Source organism: Lissotriton vulgaris, chromosome 7 (genome assembly GCF_964263255.1).
Source record: "Lissotriton vulgaris chromosome 7, aLisVul1.2, whole genome shotgun sequence".
In the NCBI taxonomy this organism is placed as follows: domain Eukaryota; kingdom Metazoa; phylum Chordata; class Amphibia; order Caudata; family Salamandridae; genus Lissotriton; species Lissotriton vulgaris.
The window spans coordinates 1,611,302,688-1,611,328,443 of NC_141695.1; the positions used below are offsets into that span (position 1 = coordinate 1,611,302,688).

At 45.4% G+C, this 25,756-nt stretch overlaps 1 protein-coding gene across 2 annotated transcripts in view; it reads right to left on the reverse strand.

The window, feature by feature from the left end:
* Window positions 1-25,756, reverse strand: part of ZNF335 (zinc finger protein 335) — a 256,077-nt gene that overhangs the window by 144,859 nt on the left and 85,462 nt on the right. For both annotated transcript variants that reach the window (XM_086932542.1, XM_086932540.1), the window contains exons 8-11: window positions 20,623-20,878; window positions 5,202-5,379; window positions 3,217-3,329; window positions 2,756-2,774 (exon numbers count right to left, since the gene is read on the reverse strand). In XM_086932542.1, the coding sequence (XP_086788668.1) occupies window positions 2,756-2,774; window positions 3,217-3,329; window positions 5,202-5,379; window positions 20,623-20,878 (566 nt within the window). The remainder of the gene's footprint in view (window positions 1-2,755; window positions 2,775-3,216; window positions 3,330-5,201; window positions 5,380-20,622; window positions 20,879-25,756) is intronic.

Genomic DNA, 25,756 nt, shown 5'->3' on the forward strand with positions numbered 1-25,756 from the left:
CAAGGGATCCCCATATAGGTTGAACAATGTGGGGCTCACTATTGACCCCTGGGGAACTCCTTGTAATAGGGTAGATCTCTTAGAAGTGAATGTGTCTTGTTTAACCTGGAAACCCCTTTCTGCCACGAAGGATTTCATCCAGTTCGGAGCCATTACCCTGATTCCACAATATTCTAATCATTGTAGGAGGAGGCCATGGAAGACTGTATCAAATGCTGCGCAGAGGTCCAACAGGATTGGTGCAGCTGTGTGTCCTTCGTCGGCCCGTTGTTTTAGAGTTTCTGTGGCCAGGAGCAAGGCGGTTTCAGTGGAATGTGCAGCACGGAAACCTGATTGTGAGCAGCGTAATAGGTTCTTACTATCACTGTGTTTTGTGAGCCGAGTTTTAACTATTTTTTCTGCGATTTTAGTAAAGACAGGTAGGAGCGAGATGGGGCGTAGATTATCTAGTACCTCATAATCTATTTGTGTTTTTTTTCCTTAATGGGCGGACTATAGCTTGCTTCCATTCATAGGGAACATCCCCCAATTGGTAGGAGCGGGAGATAAGTTCTGATATGAAAGGTACAATACATTTTGCTCCTTGTAGTAAGATTTCGGGACAGGCTGGGTCCCTAGGTGAACCTGATTTGATTTGGATTGCTAGTTTCCTTATTACATCTGGCTCTGGCATTATACATTCCTCTAGGGTTGCAACTTTGACAACTGTGGATGTTGAGTCTTTGGGGCTAGGGGCCTAGCGTGCTGCTCTAGGGAAAGTATCATAGATCTTTGTCACTTTCTCTGCAAAGAAGTCAGCAATTCTATTGCAGGATACCTCTGATGTGGAGGGGGGCTCTGTTAGCCTATCTGCTGACTGGATGGATTTTAATATGGCAAAGATCTCTTCTGAGGGTTTTTTGGCCATTTCAATTTTCCCAGAGTAGAACTCACAACGAGTTTTCTTTATCAGAGCGTAGTATGTTTTTTGTTGTTGTTTATATTCTCCTTTAAAGTTTGCGCAGTAGTTCTTACCCCACCTGCGTCCCAACTGTTTGCACTTTTGTTTGGACTTCATTAAGGTGTCATTGAACCATGGAGCTGAGATGTTCCCCCTTCTTGTATTTTTGGTCGTCCAGGGCGCTATTTCATTCAGCGCTTTGGTTATCCATGATTCCACAATATCCTTGTCCGGCTCATTTTTTCATAGCGCCTGAGTGAACGAGTCAGGATTAAACCTCTCCCACTTACTACGGGTTACTGACTTTTTGGGTAAGCTGACTCTTGGGTTTTGTGTGGGATCTGAAACGCGATTATGTGGTGATCGGACCATGGGATTGGCCAAGATGCTCCCACTTCCATGTCAGTTATGTTAGTGAAAATAGGATATAAAATGTGTCCTGCTTGATGTGTAGGTGCATTAACTTTTTGGGCAAGGTTGAAGATCATGAGGTCTTTACACACAGTTTGTGCCTCTGGTCTAGTAGTTTCATCAAAGTGTATATTAAGGTCCCCTAGAACGAAGAGTTTGCTGTGACGTATGGCTGTGTGTATGATTTTTTCACCTAAGCTGGTTATGAATTGTGTTTCTGGCCCTGGAGGACAGTAAATCAGGAAACCACCCATGACATTGTTGCCTGCTATTGAAAGTGCGAGAAATAGAGTTTAGAGACTTACAAAAAAATGCTTATACCGCAACTCTCTATTATGCACAGGACTTGATCACTGTGTTATCAACCTTTGAAGAAAAGAAGATTGATTCTGCATCAATAGGCACGCATAATACCTTCAACTTTATTTTCACTACTCTTCAGCAGGCGATATCATCTTTCACCTTCACCTTTAACACTTCACCTTCAGCTTTCTAAGTCTGTTTTGAGTAGCAGGCATGTTCCAAGAAAAACCTTATTCAGCATATGGGAATGTGAAATGAAAACCACCATACAAGACACTTTTCTTTGTCAAACACTAGTTGGTTGTCTTGCTTCTGGATCACCCGAACAATGAATGTGACTTAATTACATCTAAATGATCCAAAGAGACAATTGAGAACTTATTTTTCAGAATACTGACGTAAGAGCCAAGAGCTGTTAGCAACTATGTAAACACCTAAACGGAATGGAATCAAAGTGACCCGCCCATAGTTATATTCATATATGAAAAATATGTTTCTATAGTAAGATATGACCCTTACAATAACCTGTAATGTGCCCTTTCACTTCAATCCAAAATCCTTGTAATACTGAAATTGCCACACAATACAATTTATATTCTCTTGCCCTGTTACAGCCAATCAGCAAAACATATGTAGGAGTGATCATAAAGATGAATCAAAAACTGAAGAGCTGTTGGTTATAAAGATGTAGGAGCACACAAGTACAGAAATATATAAGTCCACCCCTGGGAGAAGGAAAGGGTTAATATTTGATGATCCAGGAACAAAAAAATTCTCCCTTCATTGGATGACCTAAAATGTAATTCCCCAGTGGAGCAATTATTTAAGGAAGAAAAGTGGAAGCAATCAGATAATGTGAGAATCCGAACCACACAAATACCCTGTTACAAACTCGCCATCCACTAAGGGTATATTTATTTACAATAAGCTGGGCTTAGGAATTCTGCACCACAGCAAGTTTGTTAACATGAAGCATTTTGGTTGGAGAGTCGGTTGCAGGAAGAAGTACTGAGATGTGACAAGAGCAGAAGCGTAAAAGAGACAAAGTCAGCAAGGGAAAGCTTGGGTGAACAAACAAAAAAGGCTAAACATTAGACTCACCAGTTCTACTCTCTTCTTCCTGCAAAAAAGGGCAAAATATCAGTCAGCAATTGGAGAGCTTAGCATAACCACTCACTGCATATTTCCCTTCCCTGCAGCAACGAGCCATGCAGAAGGAAACCCAACATGTGAACATCCCATGAGAATGTTGACTGACATTTGCTGAAAGAAGCCTATATGCAGACCTTATGCAGAAACACAATCTAGTTCCCATCCAATCAGACCAAATGCCAGGCTCCAAACACTAATAAATTCCCACTTTACTCAGACCTGTGTGCCTTTAGCCACCAAAGTTTGTCACAAACCTGATTTTCTATAATTCTCTCCAACAAAAACTCACACGTCCAATAAATTCTTGCAGGATCCCCTACTCAATTGATAACACAAGACAAACAATAGGCCCTCTGCTCGTTCACAGGTGTTCTGTTCAAGTTTCAGAAGATTCCTCCGTTCCCACTTACCGGTCGCGTCTGTGCACAGCAGAATGCCTGGTAACATCTTTTTTGTACACGCTAGTGTAGTCGCATTCATCACACTTGTAAGGCTTCCTGCCTTCATGGTTAAACATGTGCTCCTAGAAAACAAAAAGACAGAAAATAAAATGGCCACAAAAGAGAGGCATGTTTCATTTTCAAATTAAAGTTCTTCAGACTACGTCTCTTTTCTTTTTTTCACACTTAACGGACGTAGCTACCCACATATTATTATATTCTGGTATTAATATGTTTATCTGTAAGGTGACACTTAGCAACAGAGAAAGGTTGGCCCTCCACTGTAAAAGGCTCTGTGCATCAAACAGACGGTATTCAGCTGAATTCTACTCCCATTCGTTATCAAATAGCTTGTTTATGTGGAGTACTTTTTGAAGTAAGAAGACAAATGAGAGACAGTCTTTCTTAGATTTGCTAGTGTCTTTCTGTATCACAGCCTAGCGCAGACTGGGATTTATTTGGACAGTATACAGTCTTGCCTTTCCTCAACTCTCCTATTTCTCCTCTCTACAGGCTTTTGAAGAGACAAGAGAATGCTGTGGCAATTGAGAAGCTACTACCAGAATGGAACTCCTAGAACATGGTTTTGGCTTCTACTCCTGTCAGGGAAAGCCTCTACAAGTGAAAATGAAAGACAGTGGAATTGCAGATTTGAGTGAAAGTAACCCAGGAGGGAGCAAAAACTGAAAAAGCATGACTTCAAAATGGCAGCCACATTAGGTCATATGTGCTAGAGATTGAGCTTCTTGGGGGTTTGCGAGGGTGGAGCTCTGCATTCAGTAGTTGAGGCAGAGTTGTTGACAACATCAATGGGGAACCTGAATTGTAGGCTGATTCACTCCCTCATGAACAAAGTGGCAACTTCATGTGCTGGGGAACATGTTTCTAGACAACAACTCACTGCGCGGATTAATAATTAATAAGCAGTTTAAAAAATAATTTCACTTATGATGTTTGGGAGATTTGTTTGATTTGTCTGTGAGACCCTGAGCACTGAAATTTTACTGCCAAAGATCATAACGTGGGGGAGAAGGGAAGTCCTACTACCAAAATGGTACAAAACAAGGAAGCTGAGTTGTCCGATTTCTGATGGGGCACGCTGAAATAGCGTTTTTGCTTTGCTTATATCCACAGTACCTTAACAGAATACTGGTAGCCATTCCACCAGTGGAGGAAGCCAATGTTACCATTTTTGTGATGTACTGTAAGTGAGGGCTGCCCTTTATGGACAGGGAAAAAGTGATGTTTACAATCAAGACAGACAGTTTATTAAAAAGGTATTAAAGCATCACAAGGAAGTTTAACAAAAAAGGCAAATACAACCTTGTGCTGCCGGCCCATATAGACCCATATAGACCCTGAATTGCTATAATGACATCTTGACTTTGCATAAATAGTTGTGGATAGGGTTCTAAGCAGAAACGAGACACCAAGAAAGGACACTGAATAACAGAGGGATAGGAGACGTATAGGATATTTACCATCAGAAAGAGTTTACAGCATGGAGTGGGGTGAGTTTACCATTAGAGATCCGAGTAAGCTGAAGAGACCATTAAAATGAGGAACTGACCCAGCCCAGGAGTCCAGATGCATGGCTTCAGGTGTTGCTTCTCTGTCAGTGTTCAGCACAAGTATGCTAAATCCACTCATCTTTCTCCACCTTACCCCATTGCAGGTGGTGCAGTGCCAAGTTAAAAAAGGGTATGCTCTAGAGAAGTTGCAATTAACAATAACAACAATAACTTGCAATTGGGGAGTTGTTTACAAAGTGCTGAGGTTAAGAAATAGGACAAGAACATGAAAGAGCTACTGTAAGGATTACTCATTAGTTTGATAGTATTGAACACAGAAGATTTTGTTTCTGTGATTACCTGTGTCATTAAATCTCTGATCCTATTTATTGTATTTACTAATAGAAATTAATAGATAAAAGGTGTGGATTTCTGATCTATCACCTTCAGAGAAGACCAGCGTCGGCAATGGTAGTTGCACTGAAGACACTTGAAGAGTTGTGGATCGGAGCCCTCATGTGAGCGAACATGGAAGTTGAAATCTTCGTGTGTCAGGAAGCGAGAACCACAAATTCGACAGAGGAAGGGTCTCAGTAGAGGTTTGCTGGATTTGTAGTAATATCTGGCAAAGTGATAAAATGCAAGGTCATTCTCTTACCTCTTTCTAAATTAGAAAATAATTTCACAGTCCTTTTTCTAAAAAAGATTTTGGCCCACACTCACACCTAATTACTACCATTCACTAGCCAGGTCAATGAGTTAACTTTCTTCGTAATCTTCACCTTTCTCTGTATTACGCAGAAACAACTACTTCCTTTCTTCCAGTGGATCTTCTTTACAATCTTCGGATGCATTCCTCTCCAATCAGGTTTATCATATACCCACGAAATCCATTAAGGTGCCCACCACTTCCTTGGATCCATGAGTTGGTCTCCATTCCCAAATATCACTTCCTCCACACAATTTTTGAGTAGTTACTTGATATCACTATCAATTCCCTCAGAACAAAGTCAGTTTTCCACTTCTTCTATTCACATCAACACCATCAAACCTCCAGACGAAATAGTTCTACCATTCTGTAACTACCCAATGCTATGTACTGACGTCTGTTCCGGCAAATGTTTTAAGACTAGCACTCGAACCCGGTTCCCCAGCTTCGAGGTCGACCGCTCTAGCCGCAAGGCTACATCCTCTCCCCAAAGCAAGAAATAAATTAAATGGGAAACATGCACATATTTTGTAAAATAGACATGACACAATAGGCATGTGATATTGACAATATTTGTTTCTGTCGCATACAGGCTATTTAATGCAGATCGAGTGTCTATTCTCCGTACTCTGCCTCAAGGCCTGCTAATGACGGTCCTCGCCTGGATTGTGATCTGTGGTCTGTTTTTGTTCCTGCTGCAGCTACAGGAACAGACAGTATAGCTGTTGGCAATGAAAGGATCTGTAACACCCTAACCTCCATATGCATCACATTTCTGCTACTAATCCAAATCAATGTTATCAAGCTTTTCCACCCAGAATTCATTCATTGAATGAAGGCTAGGAATCTAGAATTAAACAAGACACTTATGTGACAGAGGAAGAGAATGAATGCCTTAAAGTCTCACTTTTCAAATAAACATACACATTCACATACATAATACACAACCTTCAAAAATTACAGTACACCCACCCACTCCAATGCCCATCTGTTATATCCAAACATGCCATTAAGCAAACACTTTTGTAGTGTTGATCAGATGTTAGCCACAAATGCCTGGAAAAATGATTTGATAAATACTTTGTGGTGCAGTAGTTCATGGAAAATTCTCCAACTTGTGGTGGAAGTCTGGAGGAGAGTTTGCCAACAGAATTACCCCTTCCATTCTCGTCCTATTGTGCAGAAAATTACACCAGTGGATTCTCTTCCAGATTTAGCATATCCTCCTTCCCTAGCACTGCCTGAGACAGATCCTTGCAGCTTCACATTGGCTGGCAGCATACTAGAGCAATCCCTTAGCATCACAGGTGGGGCAGCCAGCCTTAAATACTCAATTTAGCTTCTTGGGTACTTAACATCAAATTAGAATGCTGCTGTGTCAAACCTCGATATCTGGCTGATCAGATTAAGCACCTGTTGATAGGCAACCCAGGGTATAGAAACTATTTTTCAATGCACAGCTTCTCTTAGGTTCTCTGCAACTGAACTAATGTTAATCCAATTCCGTTTACATATATGAAGTTGATCAGAACAGCAGTCGAGTCCACAATAGTATGGACTTTCCTTCACCTGAAAAATTCCCAAAACATTTGCGAAAACTTTGATACCAAAAAACTAAGACCTACATTTTATCAGTGTTTAATCTAAGTGTGTTGGCAGCCATCCAATCTGCCATAGTTACCAAGCAGGACTAAAATGTGTTTGTGTTGTTGTCAGTAGGTCCATTCACCCTAGTATAAGTTGTGTATCATGACAGCAAGTAAACATATACAAGGATGTTGTGCTCCATAGCCAGAAACTGTAAGTGTGTGCCATCCCTGGCCTATGTTAATTGGTTGTTATTTGTTTATGCGAGCTGGCGATTTTGAAACACTGGTACTGTGCAGATTTTTTTGTATGTTCTTATATAGCGCTCGACTACCCGGAGGCATCTCGGCGCTTGCCTTGGGAACCCGTCCTGGCTTTTCCCTGTGAGATAGCCCCTAACGGGCATCCCCAAGGTGAAAGCCAGGCATCCCGCCGCGGGGGGCCGTTGTGGAGATTAAGCAAGCTTAATGCCCAGAGTTGCAGAGTGTGAACCCATGATTAGGTCAGGCACCGAAGCGAGAATTATCGAGTCCGTGGACATTTGAGCTCAAGACCCTGCCGCGTCGGGAATTGAACCCTGGTCCCGGGTCTGACCTCTGCTTCAGGGTCTGCCTGCTCTAACCAGTGAGCCACACTTCTCCAGATGTTCTATTTGTTTCAATTAACAAAATTTAAACTCAGAAGACCATGAACCAGAGGGACGGGCCATTGATGAGAGAATTTCATGTCAAGCATTTGATGTAGGAAAGCTGAACTTGGCAGCAGCTCTGGTGATCACATGTATAAATACTGTGACGTCCTAAGAGGAAATGGTACGGGTTTAAAGCACAAGTTACTACTTGTGTAACGATATATCTGTAAGAGACATTAGTTAGTGATAGATTCCTTACCTTAGAATATTCCCCAGGCGTCAGACTGGATCCGGAAAATTTTGCGTAGCAATGCCCCTGCGCGCCGGCAGGCGTAGTCCGCGGCTCCGCGTCCGTCGTTAGCGGCGAAATGACGTTGTCGGAGTACTTAGACACCGCCCATGCGCGCTGACGTCAGTTCTGATACACAGCTTTTCAGCGCCAGATACGCAGAGCCACGATAGAACCAACACTGGTGCCATGAAACTAGGGCCCTGAAAGGGGATGACCTTAACCCTAGATATTGGTTCGCAGAATGGGGAGGATGGGAGGTTCGGTAAGGAATATATCACTAACTAATGTCTCTTACAGATATATCGTTACACAAGTAGTAACTTGTGCATCTGAAAGAGACACGTTAGTGATAGAGTCTTTACCTTAGAATAGATACCCCAGCAATACCAACCCCGGTGGTGGGTCTGCGAACCAATAATCACACCAGAAAGTCCTGGAGGACAGAACGGCCAAAGAAGCCATCCCTCCGGACTTGGCTGTCCAGGCAATAATGTCTTGCAAACGTGTGCAGCGAGGCCCACGTAGCTGCCTGGCAAATATCCTGCAAGGGCACTCCTCGGCCTAGGGCAGTGGTAGTCGCCGCGGCCCGAGTAGAATGAGCCCGTAGTCCCACAGGGGGTTCCTTCTTTGTCAAGGAGTAACACGCCTGGATACACAAGATGATCCACCGCTAGATGATCCGCTTATTCACAGCCTTTCCCTTCTTAGCGCCCACGTAACCAACAAAGAGTTGGTCATCCACCCGGAACTGACGTGTGCGATCCAGATAGTAAGAGAGCGCACGTTTTGGGTCCAGGCGGTGGAGCCTCTCTTCCTCTTTCGAGGGATGCGGAGGCGGAAAGAAGGTGGGCAAGGTAATGGACTGCCCGATGTGGAAGGCCGTGACAACCTTGGGCAGGAACGAAGGTCTCGACCGCAACACAACCTTGTCCGGATGAACAGAGAGGAAAGGAGGTGTAGAAGAAAGAGTCTGGAACTCACTCACTCTCCTGGCAGAGGTGATGACAACCAAGAAAGCAGTCTTCAAGGTAAGAAGACTGAGAGGACAGTTATGGAGCGGCTCAAAGGGAGCACACATTGGGTAGCTAAGTACAAGATTCAAGTCCCACTGGGGCATCACGAAAGGAACCGGAGGGAACATGTGTGTGATGCCCTTCAGAAACCTATTTACAATTGGGGACTTGAACAAGGAAGGCTGATCAGTTAGCCTTAAGAAGGCGGAAAGGGTAGAAAGGTAGCCCTTGATAGTGCCCAGAGCAGAGCCCTGCTGGGCAAGAGAAAGAAGGAAGAGGAGACCCTCAGAAAGGGGTGCAGAGAGTGGATCCACAGCCTTTGCTGTGCACCATGCCACAAATCTGCGCGGCTGCCAGGGAAAGGGTTAATCCTGGTCCCAATGGAAAACAGAACACAGAACTCTTGGCGCTCAGCAACCGGTGCAAGCGGCACTGAAAACCCCGCAAGGTAGTCTGAGCTCTGGGGGCTCGGGGAAGCACAGGCCAGCGCAACACACGCTGTTGAGAAACAAGCGGCCAAAACGCTTGTAGGCTCGGGGAAGGTGTTACCGTGACTCATCGTGCCGTGGAACATCCAGGAATCAATAAGGGCAGAACAATCCGCTGCCGTCTGCTGGGATCCGTGCACAAATCTGGAATCAGAAGCACCGATCCGGAGGTGCTTCACACCTTTATGCGTAGTCCCTGGAAGTTAAAGCATTGGCCGGAGGACTAGACCGGGACACCATTTCCGGCCGGAAGTGAGTATTCCCGTATGTGTGTTGTGGGGCCTGGAAAGGCGGAAAACCGCCACATGACAGCGCATTCTCTTCTGTGGCGAATAGATCTAACCAAGGCTCTCCCTACTGCTGAAAGAGGCCTTGCGCCACGTCCGAGTTCAGACGCCATTCGTGATCCATCATGCACCAACGGCTGAGTTCGTCCGCCCTGGCGTTCAGGGAATCTGACAGGTGTTGAACCACCAGGGTCACGCCCTAATGTTCCAGCCATTGCCAGAGGCGCAGAGCCTCCTGGCATAGGGTCCGCAACCCCACCCTGTTTGTTGCAGTACCACATGGCGGTGGTGTTTTCCGTGAACACCTGCACTACACTCCCCCGGACAGTGGGGAGGAATGCCTTCAGTGCAAGTCGGATCGCCCGCAGCTTCAGAAGGTTGATGTGGAGCTGGGACTCCGCCAGAGACCAGAGACCTCTGATCTCCGCCTCTCCCATGTGGCCTCCCCAACCCAGGAAGGACGCGTCCGTCTGCACTTCGTGCTCCAAGTGGGGTAGGGAGAGGGATCTGCCACTGACCCAATCGCGGTCCATGAGCCACTACTGCAGCTGTTTTGCAGTGCCCTCCGAGATCAAGACATGGTCGGACAAGTTGCCCTGATGCTGGGCCCAATGAAACTTCAGGTCCCACTGCAGAGCCTGCATCCGCCACCGGGGCATGATGCACCAGAAGGATGCAGGAGGCCATCAGCCCCAGAAGCCACAGCGTCAACCTGACCGAGACCCGGGATAAAGGCTGAAAGATCGGAATCAGAGCCTGAATATCCCGAACACGCTGTTCGATTGGATAAACCCGAAACTGCGCCGAGTCCAGAACCGCTCCGATGAAGAGGAGCTTCTGAGAGGGACACAGGTGTGACTTCGGCACTTTGATGGAGAACCCCAGCAGATGCAGGAGATCGGCCGTAGTCTGGAGGTGGCTGACGAGTGTCTGGGGCGAGCCCGCCTTCAACAACCAGTCGTCGAGGTAGGGAAAGACTGAAACCCCTAACATGCGCAGATGGGCTGCGACCACCGCCATCACTTTGGTGAACACCCGTGGGGCGCTGGTAAGGCCGAAGTGGAGCACGGTAAATTGAAAATGCTTGTGGCCTACCGTGAACCTGAGATAACGCCGGTGGGCCGGCAGAACGGGATGTGAAAATAGGCGTCCTGCAAGTCCAACGCTACCATCCAGTCTCCTGGATCCAGGGCAGCTAAGACCTGAGCCAGAGTCAGCATCTTGAACTTCTCCTTCCGGAGGAAGCCGTTGACGTTCCGTAGGTCCAAGATAGGGCGTAGGCCCCCTTTGCCCTTCTTGGGTACCAGAAAGTAGTGGGAGTAACAACCACACCCTACTTCTGGCCCAGGAACGCGCTCGATGGCCCCCTTGGCCAAGAGGGCCGTGACTTCCTCTTGCAGAAGTTGCAAGTGAACCCCCGACACGCGGTGGAATTGCGGTGGCATGGCTGGAGGGGTCGTCTCGAAGGGGAGGGAGTAGCCCCTTCAGACTATTTGCAACACCCACCTGTCCAACGTGACAGTGCGCCAGTGGAAAAGATGATGGCGAACCCTGCTTCCCACTGTCGTCACATGGGCCTGAAAGCACGGACTAGGAGGGTTTTGAGGCAGGTGCTGCGGGGGAAGGTGTGGACTGGCCGCGCCGTTGTCCCCGACCGCCGCCACGGCGGTTTCCACGTCCGCCACCGCGCTGTTGGACATTCTGCGGCACGTGGCTGGCAGCATGTGTGGGGGCGTCCCTTCCTTGGCAACGAAAGGAGCGAAAGGCACCCGTTTGCTGGCGAGGGGCCAAGAGGCCCAAGGACTTGGCCGTAGCCCTGGAGTCCATAAATCGCTCAAGCGCATGGTCTGCCTTGTCGCCAAAGAGGCGATGGCCATCAAACGGCATGTCCAGCAGAGTGGCCTGGACATTGGCCGAAAAGTTGGCGGACCTCAACTAGGCGTGGCGTCGAACCGCCACTGTCGTTGCCATCGCCCTGCCCAGTGAGTCTGTGGTATCCTGCCCACACCGGATGTAATGTAATGTAATGTAATGTATAGGCATTTATATAGCGCACTACTTACCCGTAGGGTCCCAAGGCGCTTCGACCGCTGCGAAACCCTTCCTGGCTTCCCTGAGAGATGGTCCCTTAATGGGTATCTCCAGGGTGAGACCAGGCATCCCCAGCGGTCTGGTGGGGCCGTTAGTGAAGATGAGGCAAGCTAATGCCCAGAGTTGCCGAGTGTGATCACTGATCAGAGTGGGCACCGAGGCGAGAGAATTATCGAGTCCACTGACCCTGGTCCAGAAACCTGCCGCGCCGGGAATCGAACCCTGGTCCCGGGCCGTCCTCTGCTCTCGGGTCTGCCGCCTCTAACCAGTGAGCCACACTACTTCACTATACGGCGCTGCATCTCGAACCTCCGCAAGGGTTTGGGTGAGTTTTGCCCGGACCTCCTCCGGACATTGTGGCAGCACGTCCGCGACCGTGGCCCAAGAGGCATGCGGTATTAACTGACCGCAGTCCCAAACTGAGGGACGAGAACACATTCTTCCCAAACTGCTCATACATCTTGGATTCCCGCGGTCTGGGAAGTGGAGGCCTGGATGACCAGGCTCTCGGGGGTGGGGTGGGTGGACAAAAAGCAAGGGTCGCCCGCGGCCGGGCGGTAGCGTCTGGCCACGTTCCTATCCACAGGCGGACCTGTGGCGGGCTTGGACCAAGTGCCCACAAGAACGTCACACAAGGCCTCATTAAACGGCAGCAGAGGCTCACTGGAGCTTGCCTGCGGTTTAAGGGCCTCTGTGAGGAGGTTAGTGCTCACGGCCGCGACAGGAAGCTCAAGGTTTAAGGCCATGGCTGCCCGTGTCAACACTACATTATAAGCAGCCCCCTACTCCGTAGCCACGGTGGGAGGGGAGACAAATCCAGCGTCTGGCGAAGTGTCAATGCCACTGGCCTCCCCAAGCTCATATGTCCAGTCCTGTGGTGACTAGCACTCCCGTGCCAGAGGGTCCTCAGACCCTTCCAAATCACCCTGGTCACCCATCTACTGTAGTACAGGTTCAACAGATGGGTCCTGTTCATGGAAATAGAAATTTCCAAATGCCGCCGGTAGCGGCGCCCATCGGCACCGCTCCGGCGCCAGAACTGGACTGAGGGTAGGATCGGGGACGGCGCCCATAGCAGGCACCGGGGGTGACACCCATAGGGCCGGCGTCAGCGAGGTCGTGAGGTCGCCCGGCGACGGCCCGGATCCGGAAGCGGATCCAGAGAGGGCCTGCGGCGCCGGGACCGAAGCTGCCGGCGGCGCCGGGGCCGAAGCACCCGACGGCGCCGGGGCCGAAGCACCCAACGGCGTCAGAGCCGAAGCACCCGACATGCTAGGCCCTCCAGCCGGGGCCGTTGGGCCCAGAGGCGCCACGGAACCCGGCTGAGGAGGGAGGGACCTCAAGGCCATGAGGTACCGCTCGATCCCCCCAGGCGTCGCGTCTTGCCCAGGGACCCGAAGGTGTGGGGCAGGCGGCGACGACTGCGACTCCGGCGGAGCCGCGGACGACGCCTGTCGGCGTGCAGAGGTACGCAAAATTTTCCGGATCCAGTCTGACGCCTGGGGATATTCGAAGGTAAGGAATCTATCACTAACGTGTCTCTTTCAGATGAAGAGGTATGCAAATGAAAATCAAGAGGTGTATTCCTTAGAAAAGGAAAATATCTATGCAGTCTGCAATGCGAATGTCTCGACCCTGCAAGGGCAATGATGTCTCCAAGATGAACTCCTCCTCTTCTTGGATTAATGGTCTTTTGAGATGGATTGACAGCTAGGATTCAAATATGTAGGCCTGAAAGGACACTGGGTTTAATGGAACACCATAGGACTAAGGCCTAAAGCTGCCAGGAACAGGATTTGATGTGGGCAACAATGTATGACTTATTATCAATGTTCTTGACACTACAAGACCTCAAAGGCAAATTAATTCACAACAATGAACAGGTCAGCCACAAAACTCTTGACGCTGAACAATGAATTACATGGCAGCAGCTGTACCATCAGCACACTTAGTGACCACTCCTGATGCCCTCTACTCAACGTAAGCGCTTTTGGCTCTAAAACCCATCAGAAAGCCTTGCCATCACACTTTCTGCCCTGAGGCGCTCTTAGATGCACTTTGTTGCAGATGCAATTTTAGTCGCCCTAGAACAACGAATGCCTTGAAGGTGCAGCCGGTCACTGGGGTGTCCAAGTACCCCTCCCAGGTTATCGAAGAAGGCTTTCTCATTATTGCGAGATCTTTAATCAAAAATAACATTGCCTTCAAAGACTTTGTCTCATTGAGGAAACCCTCCTGGGTATTCATTACTGAAACCTGGGCGTCTGAATCCTCAGGTCCTGATCTCGTAGACGCAATCCCTAAGGGCAATGTTCTGACTAGGATGGACAGAATTGGGCGAAGAGGAGGAGGGTTAGGAATACTACACAAAAGCTCCTCCATCTGTCGAACCGAATGCCTCTCTACTCCCTCAGACTCATTTCAGGCCATGTACTTTTCCATTAACTCTACTCCCTCCGTCTCTTTCTCCGGCCTCCTATTCTACAGGCCTCCAAGTCCCAGATCTGCCTTTAGTCAGGATTTGATGAAGGTATTAGAATCTTTTATTGATAGATCCAACATCACCCTTTTAGGTGATTTTAATTTCCATCTGGAAAATATGAGTTCCAGAGACACCCTTTCCCTGGTGGAAACACTAGACTCATGCGGCCTGACAACTTGTGGATAGCCCCACTCATTTGGTGGGCCACACGCTTGATGGAGTTTTCTCCAATGATCCCTGACCGAAGGCAGGCACCCTAATCCCACTTGCTTGGTCAGATCATTTGGCCGTTCCTCTGGAGTTTAAAGTCCATCACACTGTCTGTTCCCTCTCGGACCCTAGGAGATGGGAACCTAGAAGGAATTTTAAGGAGATTAATAATGAGACACTCGCTCCATTTATGAATAGACTTAGGCCCTTCACTGAGAGGGATACTAATTCCGCTGCTCTGAAATTCTCAAACACCATTTCGGGGGCCGTGGACATCTTGGCCCCTGCCAAACAGTACTAATCTGCCAGAAACAGCCCTTCAGCACCCTGGTTTTCAGATAGGCTCAGGTTGCTGAGGCAGGGATGCAGAAAACAGGAGAGGCTCTGGCGGGCTCATCTTGATCCCATGGAGAAGGAACAAAACAAACGAATTGCAGATATCTATAACTCTGAATCCCTCAACCTAGAGCTGAGTTCTCCTTCCTCCCCTGCCCTTCCCACAGCTGGGTGTCGGGCGATTGGACCCTGAGCTAGCTTCCTTAATTTTCCTCTCCTTACCCTGGAGGGGATCAATCAGCTCCTTGACAAAACCAAATCTGGCTCCCCTCTGGACCCTTTCCGCTTAAGGTCTTGAAGGCCTGTAGGGAAGTGGCTATTCCCCCCCCTTCTAGAGGTGATGAATTTAGCAATTACGGAGAGAATTTTCCCTCTTTCATGGAAGATGGTGGTCGTTAAACCACTCCTGAAGAAGGCCACTTTGGACCCTGGGGTTTTGAAAAACTTTCGGCTTATTTCTTTACTACCTGCCCCTGCAAAAATACTTGAATCACATCTTAACCGCCACCTAAGCTCCTTCTTGGATGATTCCAGCTTGCTAGATGCTTTGCAACATGGCTTTCGAAGAGCCCACAGTACCGAATCTGCCCTTACCGTGGTCATTAACAACATCCGCTCGAAGGTCGAAAAGGGCCATACCACCCTTCTGGTCCTGCTCGACCTCACGGCGGCCTTTGACACCCTGTCTCCCTCTGTCCTGGTTTCTCGGCTCAGGGAGATAGGAGGCGGAGCCCCAGCTCTGAGCCTCTTGGCCTCTTTCCTTAACCAAAGAGAACAAAGGGTGAAGTTGGGCGAATTTCTCTCTCCCTCTAAACCTGTGCAGTGTGGGGTCCCCCAGGGATCTTCTTTAAGTCCCACACTCTTTAACATCTATGTGGCCCCACTTGCCAGGGTAGTGAGATCCTTTGGGCTTGAGGTGTTGTCATATGCTGACTACACCCAATTTATGGTCTCCCTCACACAGTCTGTGAGTGATTCTGCCCTGAACTTCAGGAACTGTATGGAGGCAGTATTTATTTATTTATTTTATTTATTTAGCGATTTGTAAAGCGCCTGGTGACCTGAGGGCATCCCCGCGCTATGAAGATTTGTTATCCAGATGAGAGGGAAAAAAGGGGAGAGGGACATTTATTTGGGGAATAGAAGGGTTTTAAGTTTTTTTCTGAAAATCAGATAGCTGGGTTCCAGTCTGAGGGAACGTGGAAGGGAGTTCCATCCAGTGGACGCTTTTACCGAGAAGCGTCTGCCTCCTGTGCGTGTCTTTTTGAATTTGGGGATGTTGGCTAGGTGCTCATTCTCGGACCGTAGAGATCTGGGAGCTTTGTAAGGAGTAACCAGGCCGCTGAGAATCGCGGGCCGGATCCATTGATAAGTTTGTATGCCGTGCACATGGCTTTGAATTCCACCCTTTGGCGCACAGGCAGCCAGTGCAGGGCCTTGATGGCAGGTTTAGCTGACACTATGGAGGGGAGGTTCATGATTAGACGGGCTGCTGCGTTTTGTGTTCGTTGCAGTTTCGTCAGGGTGGCCTCAGGGGCTCCCAGTATCCCAATGGATGATCCAGAACTTCCTAAAGCTAAACGGAAAGAAGACAGAGGTCCTGATCTTTGGGGGCAATCAGGACGTCTGGTCGAATGACTGGTGGCCTGCTTCCCTTGGGGACTGTCCCCTTCCCTCCCAATCCGCCGAGAATATGGGGGTACTGATAGATAGCTCACTCTCTTTTGACTGTCAGGTCAGCAGGACTGTTTCAACCTGCTGTGGTATCATCAGGATCCTCAGAAAGATCGCTCACCACCTCTCCTCTGATGCCCGGAAGCAAGCCAACTTGGCACTTGTTTCCTCGAGACTGGATTACTGCAATGAGCTCTATGTGGGTATTAATAAGAGCCTTATCCAGTGCTTGCAGATAGTACAAAATGCTGCGGCCAAGATGGTCTTTGATCTTCCTAGGCTTTCCTCAACATCTTTGGCCAGGAAAAACCTACATTGGCTACCTATCCAGTCTAGGATTTCTTTCAAGGTCCTTTGTCTCGCTCATGGGGCTGTGTATGGTTATGGCCCAGAGGGAATCAGGTCCCTCCTCCACTCTTACTCCCCCAGCAGAGCTCTACGCTCATCCAATAAAAACCTTCTTTCAGTTCCCAGATTTGTAAAAGCAAGGTGGGGAGGTAGAGCGTTTTCTACCTTGGTGCCTAGGCTCTGGAATTCCCTCCCCACAACTGGCAGGACAACCCTCCCATGCGCTTTTCCATAAAGCATTAAAAACGTGTTTTTTTGTAGAGGCTTACCCGTAATTGTGCACTAGGAGAATTTTAGACTGTATGACCTGATTGGCGCCTTGATGCCCTTGGGCTAAGTTGCGCGGAACAACTTTCCCTTCATTCATTCATTCATGTTAGAGACTCTGAAAGGCCCTTTGTATAGGTGATTTCACTATGAACTTTTGCTAGACTTGGATCCATGCGCTGAGTAAGCAGTCTCAAAAGGAGAAATGGAGTGCAACAGATGGACTTCCAGCTTAGGAGCAAGCTGAACTCCTCTCTGTCTATTCAGGGCAATTCTTGACAAACTGGGCTCTCACTAAGTGTGAATGATGTCCACTAAACAGACAATGCACATTATCTGATCATTTCATTTCTTTGGACTTTTTCCCATTATAAACAGCATTCTATCGCAATCTGCCGGTACAGTGCCAAGAAAAACAGTGGACTAAAAATGATGCGGAATAATGGGTTAATGCAAACTTGTCGCCACCAAAAAGATGCTTACATTGTACAGATACTTTCAAGAGATCTTGAGTTGTACCAAAGAAAAAGCTTTACAATTCAGCATTATTAAAGCATAAAAAGCCAAAGTCTAATGTTCAGAGATTCTTGTACCAACAGTTCCTAAAGGGTCACTTGTTGGACCCCTGCTTATCTATTTTTTCAGTACATCCCTAGGTGACACCATCTTGCCAAACAGATTCTATTATTATCTATATGTCAATAACAATCAAACATTGTTTTCCTTTTCAAATTTCCCTTTGAGCTACAATCAAAAGTCTCTGATTGCCTCACAGAAATTCGTCAGTGAATGGTCAGCCATGCCCTTAAGCAAAATTGTGTACAGCCCTAACACCCACATCCCTCCACCTTCAACCAGAAACCTGGGTGTAGATTTCAATGTATAACCCTGGAAACCTACATGGCTTCCACAGCAGTGGTATCAAGTACTTAACAGGTGCTAAATTCATCTACACATGTCCCATCAAACAAACAAAACACTGCTCTTTACAAACATCCTGGTCAAACTAGATTACCCCAACGGCCTATTTGTTGGGCTTCCCCAATACTATCTCCTTCCATGACACAAAGTAATAAGCTATACCATAAGAACCCTTTACAATTTTTCTAAACACAGTGATACCACTTACCATCTTAATCAAATCACCTGGTTAACTGCATAAAACAGGCCTCACACATAATTCTAATTCTGGTTTTCAGATTTATAAATTATCTATTCCCCAGCTATCTGTCTTCAATTCTAAAAATATATGTGCCTTCTTGCAACCTTTGCTTGATTAACCCTAAACTACCTCGTCTCTCCCAAACTTCCCTTTGCCGCCTCACTTTTAGACTCATCCTAGTTACTTGGACCATACTTCTGCAACCAGGTCCCGGGTGAACTGCACTCCAGCTCCTTTCTTCTCGCTTTCAAACTTGCATAAAAGACTCACAAACAGTGGCATGAAAGTGGTGACAATTAATGTGTACAGACTAGCTCTTGCAAACCTATGCCTTTGCATTACTGTTTAATATAAATATACAGATTTGTATAAATTTAAATTAATTCTCTAGCCTGCAATTTATTAATTGTTTTAAGTCAGTATTTTGGTGTCCCTTTAAACACTTACATTTATCTAAAATACAACTATCAGTTACCGCCCAAACTATACGATTTTCTTGATCACTGTACTGCTGCTTTGTAAGCATAGCATGTTGAAATACGTATTTCTTGCTTGATAAATAAATAAACAAATAAAAAAATAGCTAAAAAGAAATGAAAGCAAAGTGGCACTAGTCTGCATTGAAGGAACCTTGAGCATACTGCCTGTCTGTCAGAGGAAAATGTATTTATTTAAAATCACCCATTTTCAACCTTTTGTTTCAATTTCTTAAATGGCTATTTTAAGAAGGGGAATATAGATAATGCATTGTTCTCATTATTTTTTGTTATTAACCCCTTGTATGCTGATGACGAACCCCAGCCGTCATGCACTACGGTGCTCGTGTGCTGATGACGGCTGGGGTTCGTCATGGCCCGCCCCATTTCATTTGTTTACCGCACAGCGGCGGAAACGGGCCAGCAGCGAAGGGGTTAATATTGTTGAAAGTGTTTCAAATTCCACACAGTAGCTAAAGATTAAGTGCTTATCAATGCAAATGCAAAGCCTGTGACGGTGATATCTTTGGAGATCAAGAATGGTGTTTTAAATTCAACTTTTGTTTTAGCTGGCAGCCAGTGCAAAGTCTTTAATGCTGGGGAAATTTGATTGAAATGCTTTAAACCTAAGGTAAGTCTGGTGGCAAAGTACTGATGTTTCTCTAGGTTGAGCAAAATGTTTATCTTGTAATCCCGGTGCAAATCCAGCAAGAGCCTTTGGTGGCTGAAAGATGGTGTGAAGGCTGCGCTCACTTTGAGAGCAACAAAATAAGTCACCAGTGATAGCCATGCAGAGTTCAAGAGTCAGGCGAATGTGAATCCAAGCTCATAGCTGAGTATCAATCCAGGGAACAAGGCAAGTGTTGCAGAGGATCTGCCTCTAGCATGGATCCCTGTGGCTCATGTGATTAAAGAAGCTACTGTTCTAGAGGAAGGATGCAAACTATTTAGATTTGTTACCTTTGGTGCATATAGTAGGCGTAGCCTTAAAATCTCTTTCTTAATATCCACCATGGTGTCAGACAATCTCCCTTACAAAGCAACCCTAGCACATGATTGGCCTAAGTGGCTTATCTTTCTTTTTGTCCTATGTCAGATTAGAGACTTCATTGTCCAACTTTAGAAGCATCATGCTGGTTGCAGAAATGCAACTGAGGCATTGTGAGCGTTATGCTTTTTTAACTTCAGATGCTTATGCACTAAACATGATACATCTTGTCTGATTATGTTCAGTCTTACCTTCACAATTCCTACTAAATGTTTTAATCCCTAGACTTCAAGCATGACATGCATTATCTGGGTATGGTAAGAAATGTTACTCCATGCCCTGGTAATATCAAGGAATTTTCAGACTCTCTTTGGCTCACTAGCATTACAGGTAGCTCTTTTGAGACCATAAATGTGTGTAGCACTCTTTAGCCCACCAAAAACTATTCTGCTTAGTTACTGCTATGAAGGTCTAGGAAAACAGCTATATGAAACATAAGCATACGCCTTATACATTGGGACCTTACAGGCATCTCTATAAGGTTGCTGGATTCAAGACATACATATATTTACTACTTAACAGTAACAATTATGAGGATTTACTTGACTACCAGATAATGTGTCTACCTGGTGTCATAAATTGATTCTACATATATACTAGAAAAACAAATTAACTAGATAGGCATAACCCACGTCACATTCATCTATTGCTCTCACTCTCTTTCTTCATTATGATTAACTCATTACCCTCTCAGGTTGTCTCCCATTATCATCCACTTATTCAGAATCTTAAAGGCATTTGGTTACCAGCTTTCACCCACTCACCTTCGTCCCCTGTATTTTCTGTATTTTTTGTTCAAGAAATGTCTTGATGGGCGGCCTCGTCTCCTAGGAAGTACATCTAAGTCTTCAGATATTGTTTTTGAGATGGGATCTTTGTTCTCTGAATCGGATTGGCTGATGCTGAGCTCACCTACGTGATTATCAACTTTTGGCATGGCTTCTTTTTCTGGTCCCATCAAGCTGCAATCCCCAGAGCTCTGACTGGTCTGTGAAGTTATGACAGACTCACCCTGTGTCACTTACGCAATGGAAAAAGCACAGAACAAAGATGTTAACCTACATGTCTAGTTCTGTTTAATAACTGGGCAGATAGATGTCACTCAATGTTAGCAGTGTTGAAGACTAACTAGAATTTGATCCATTTTAATGTGTACAATCACATAGCATTCCTAACACAACTACATACATATTCAGATATGGCTTCTGCCATCAGAATTTCAACAACCATGAAGTAGTGGTATCCGAGATCCCTTATCAAGCCATAGTTTAGCTAATGTAGGGCTAAGCTTATAATACCCAGAATCATGCTTTAATTTTGGGATAGAGATGTGCAACTGAGGGTAGTTCATTCTCAAAAATTAAATTAATAAATCAAGCAATCTCAATTAATCTATATTCATTAAAAACAACCAACCAAAAGAGATACAATTAAGAAACATACACATAACATCAGCATACAATTCAATCAGAAACCAATAGACTTGTGGTTCTCACTGCCCCAGAAAGAAAACAGCAACCTGGTAACAAATGTGCACATCAAAGAAAAATGTCAGATATAAAAGTGGTGATTTAACTTGGTTCAAATTAATTTTTGTTAACAGGAGACAGAACCATGTACTTCTTAGAGTGCTGTACATAGGACAAAACATGAGAAAATGCAGGGTGTCTTGTCTTTAAAACCTATTACATGGACGGGTAGCTGAGTCAAAATGCTTAACCTAGCCCCTTGGGATTGTCAACAGAGGATGGGCAAGGTTCACTGTATATTGTGTCAAAAGGAAGAGATGGTGATTAGATGTTGCAAAGCAGGGTTATCAATCTATAGACTGGGTGGTTTTAACCATTACAAATTGCCAAACCAAAGGTTTAGTCATAGCTCCCATCTCTCTTTGAGATTATTTACTGAAGTAGAAAGTGTTTGATGTCCATTATATGTCTACCTTGGTGATGGAACTGGCCCAAAACAAGATCCAGAATGACCAAAGAGCTTATGGCTCTGCTCTAGGTGTCTCTCCTGAAGTCCAGAGATGACGTGGTCAAGGCCAAGACAATCCTCCAAAAATAGCCGATTCAACTTTACTTCAGGTTTAAGCCACACATTTAGCCATAACAATGGGGGATTCTGTAACCTGTCAGAAATATAAGACATTACCAATACTTCATGCAACATGACTGAGTCAACACTTTGTGGAAGACCTAGCAATCTTCTTAAATAGTTATTTTTCACCGTCTGTATCAATGGTACAGCAACGTAATCCCAAACATCACACCTATTATACAATATTGAGATATGCTTTGCATTATATATTCTTAACATAGGATGAATTGACTTATGACCTAATCTCCTTGCAAGGTCAAATACACAATTAATGGACCTCTCAAAAGTTAATCTTTTCTGTTTCAATAAAGGAGCCGAGCTAAGAGCCAAGTCAAATAATATTCCCAAATAACTGAGTGGGAAGCCTTTGGCAAAAAGTTCCTTATCATGACATGTGACTTTTTAACATTGGTGCTTAAGTCGAAGCTGTCCATGAAATCCACAGATGAATCTAAAAGTGCCTGTATTCCAATAGCAGTTATTGAAGAAGAACAGGGTCATCTGCATAAAGCGGAGCTGCTTAAATGTAATTCCCTATGATCTGCAAGTCCCTCCCTTGTTCAAGTAAAATTGATACATGGTGGTCAACATAGGGAGGTAAATTACATCCCAGTCGGACGCCTGTTTGCAGATTAAAGTGCTCAGTGCATTCTCCTCCCTCGCCATACCCAACTGATGCTGTTACATTGTGGTGCAAATCCCTCAATAACCAAATAATATCCCACTTTACCCTCACGGATTCAGGTATAGTTCAGAGTTTATCTCTGTTCACTCTATTGAAGGCTGGACTGAGATCCATAAAGGCCAGGTGAATGATTCCTTTTTGGCCACAGTGTATCTTGAGGCAACCACGTTTTTGATTTCTGAGGACCCCCACTTACTAATTACTGGAACCAGGGGACCCCCTACTTAATCCATGTTGGAATCTGGGGACCCCCCCTAAGTAATTACTGGAAATGATGGAACCAGCACTAAGCATCTTTGATGATTTGAACCTCAAAACAATACACAATCAATAAAGAAACAAGCATTCATCAAACGAATACAGAAAAAAGATAAAATATTTTATCTAATTCACAAACAGATACAAAATAAAATGTAATTTCAATATGAAGGCTGGAGCATTTCTAAATTGAATTGAGGTCACTCATTGTCTATTCTGTACTCTATTTGAGGCACATGCACTCCCACAAATCCAATTTCAAATTCCACGACATGTACAGAAAGTTTTTTAAATTTTCAAATGTACATTTAGTTTTTTTATTTATATATACTTTATTAATCTGTTAGTATCATACAATTTTCATAGCAGTCGATGCTCCCCTGAGTAGGCTTTGCGGTCCCCCATGGATCACAGGTTAAAAACTACTGGGTTAAGGCATTGGTTGATCATCCCATGACCATCTCTAAATTCATATTGTTTATCGGGCAGAGCATTATATTCCTTAGCCCAGAGATGTATATGGTATAAAACCACTCGCCTGAGAATTCACTTCAGAATCGATCAAAGAGAGAGGTCAATAACAAAAGGGGTCTTCTCTAAAGCCCTTTTAAAACAAGGGAAGGATCACTGAGTGAGACCAGGATGCTTGCATCCATAGTTTTACAGCTGTGTTAAGCTGTTGCGTGATCAAAGGATGTCCACAGATCAATACCGGATTTAAAAAGATCAGATGGGACCCCATCTGGGTCAGGGGCTTCATTGTTTGGCAGAGCAGTGATTTTATTTCTCACCTCCTCACATTCAAATTCAAACTTCGTTCTCCCGACAGGCAACAAAGGAGCAGGATTGCAATCTTAGTCGGTATAAATAGTAGCAAAATTCCTAACTCATGTGTCAGCAGAGATCTGGGAGACAGCTCGGAGCACGGGAGGATCTAAACAGCGGCAGATTCACAATAGACCAGAACATGCTACTATAATTTTTAACGTATCCTAAACTTAGTTCCTCACAAGCCTCATGTGTAGGATTTTTTTCCTTTCCCTAAGGGCTATCTTGTAGCTTATTTGACCAAAAGTAATTAAGGCATTATATGTAAGAGTTTGCTTAGTGACAGCTTTAATTATCGATGGGCACATAGTGCAGAAATTGTGAAACCACTCTTTGGGTGAAGGGCGAGAAGCATTAGGAGGCCTAGACAGCAGGAACTTAACTGCTACACAAACTGATTGATAATAGGGCAGAATCATATTTTCAGGCGAGCCTGGTTATAAACAATCCTCAAACTCTTATGCATAAAGCTGGATCAATTTAGAGTAAAAAAACATCCAGCAAAATTCTGTCCCTTTCAATTCTCAAACTCTGGTCGTGCAGTGTAACCACATAATTAAAGTTGAATAACTTCCTACTGGAATCAATCCCCCACTCAAACAGGGCAGTCAAAGAATTGTGGTCATTACGACCATCCCTTAAAACCTTGAACACCCTGGCGGGATGAAGCAGAGTTGAGCAGACAAAAACAAACTTCAAAACTGACATATTTCCTCGATGAATAAAAGTGGGGTGCAAAAGGGACAATCACCTATCAGCATAGCAGAAAAATGTTATTACATGAATTTTTTTTACAAATCCTAAAAAACCTGGTAAGATCATGCAAATGACAATCTGGGTCGGAATAACATTTTGAAATGTAAAAGTTCAAAATTAATAAATCGCCAGTTTTGAAAAAAATGCACTAAAGCAAGGTTTTGGGAACTGGTGTCCAGTGAAACACATTGACAATTCAGCCGCAAAGCAATTAAGGTCGGATGGACACCCTTGGCCCTCCCATGTGTACCTGCAATGGCAGGGATAAAGAAAGAATTGCATACATCCAGTGCAAACCGGAAACCAAAATCCCATGCCTACTGCAGACTAATAATATGAAATCCCTTCAATAAATTGCACCACTGGGCGTCCTCCCTTTTCCCCCAACACACCAGCATTGTTTCAACTGAAAACCTTCCAAAACCCAGACAAATTCAAAAAAATAGGTGCACTAGTAGAAATAGATTCAGTAGAGCGGGGAGCTTGCAAGACAATCTATATTCTCTGTTGGTCACTGATAAAATAGAGATTCCACTATCTGAATCCATGAGCTCCGGGCTCTACTTCAAATGCGGGCCACCACCAGAGCTAGGTAGAGCTTGCATCCTATTAAAAAAAAAAAACAAGGGCAACTCTAAAATGTCAGATTGGCCCATATTAATTTGTGATCTATCTCTCAGAAGGAGGCCAGCATAAAAAGAGTTGCTGAAGTTGAACACAACACAATCCCCATCAAAAGATTTGGGCCTCTACCTATCCAAGAGACTCCTCTGACCAAGTTAATTTTGGGAAACAGTGATTGACACCAACCCAGTTGCCTGTAAAACCTTGTTTCCAAACTGCAAATAGATTTCTTTCCCCTTGCTCCTCAGGAGGGTGTACATTGACCAAAATTAGCACATAGGGAATGGCAGATGGAGGAAAATCGAGAACCGATTGCTCTTGTGAATTCTCACACTGTCTCGGTACGACCCTCATGTCTGGTGTTGTTATCAAACCTCCCAGGGTGCACTGCTAGCAATCCCTGAGCAATAAAATACACCGGCAACAAGCATCCTGGGACTGGTTTCGGGGTAACACCCCACATCAGCCAGACTAGCTTGAATCCAGGCAACTGGTCCCAGGATGCTTGTTTCTGGTCCAGGGAAGATCTGGCTTGGCAGCTCTGGCTGGACTGTTCCCGTGAGGAATATGGTCAAGACTAATTTGTATATGGCTGGGTCTGAACTGGGGTGGTGAAGTAAGCTAAAGAACGATGATGGATTCCAACC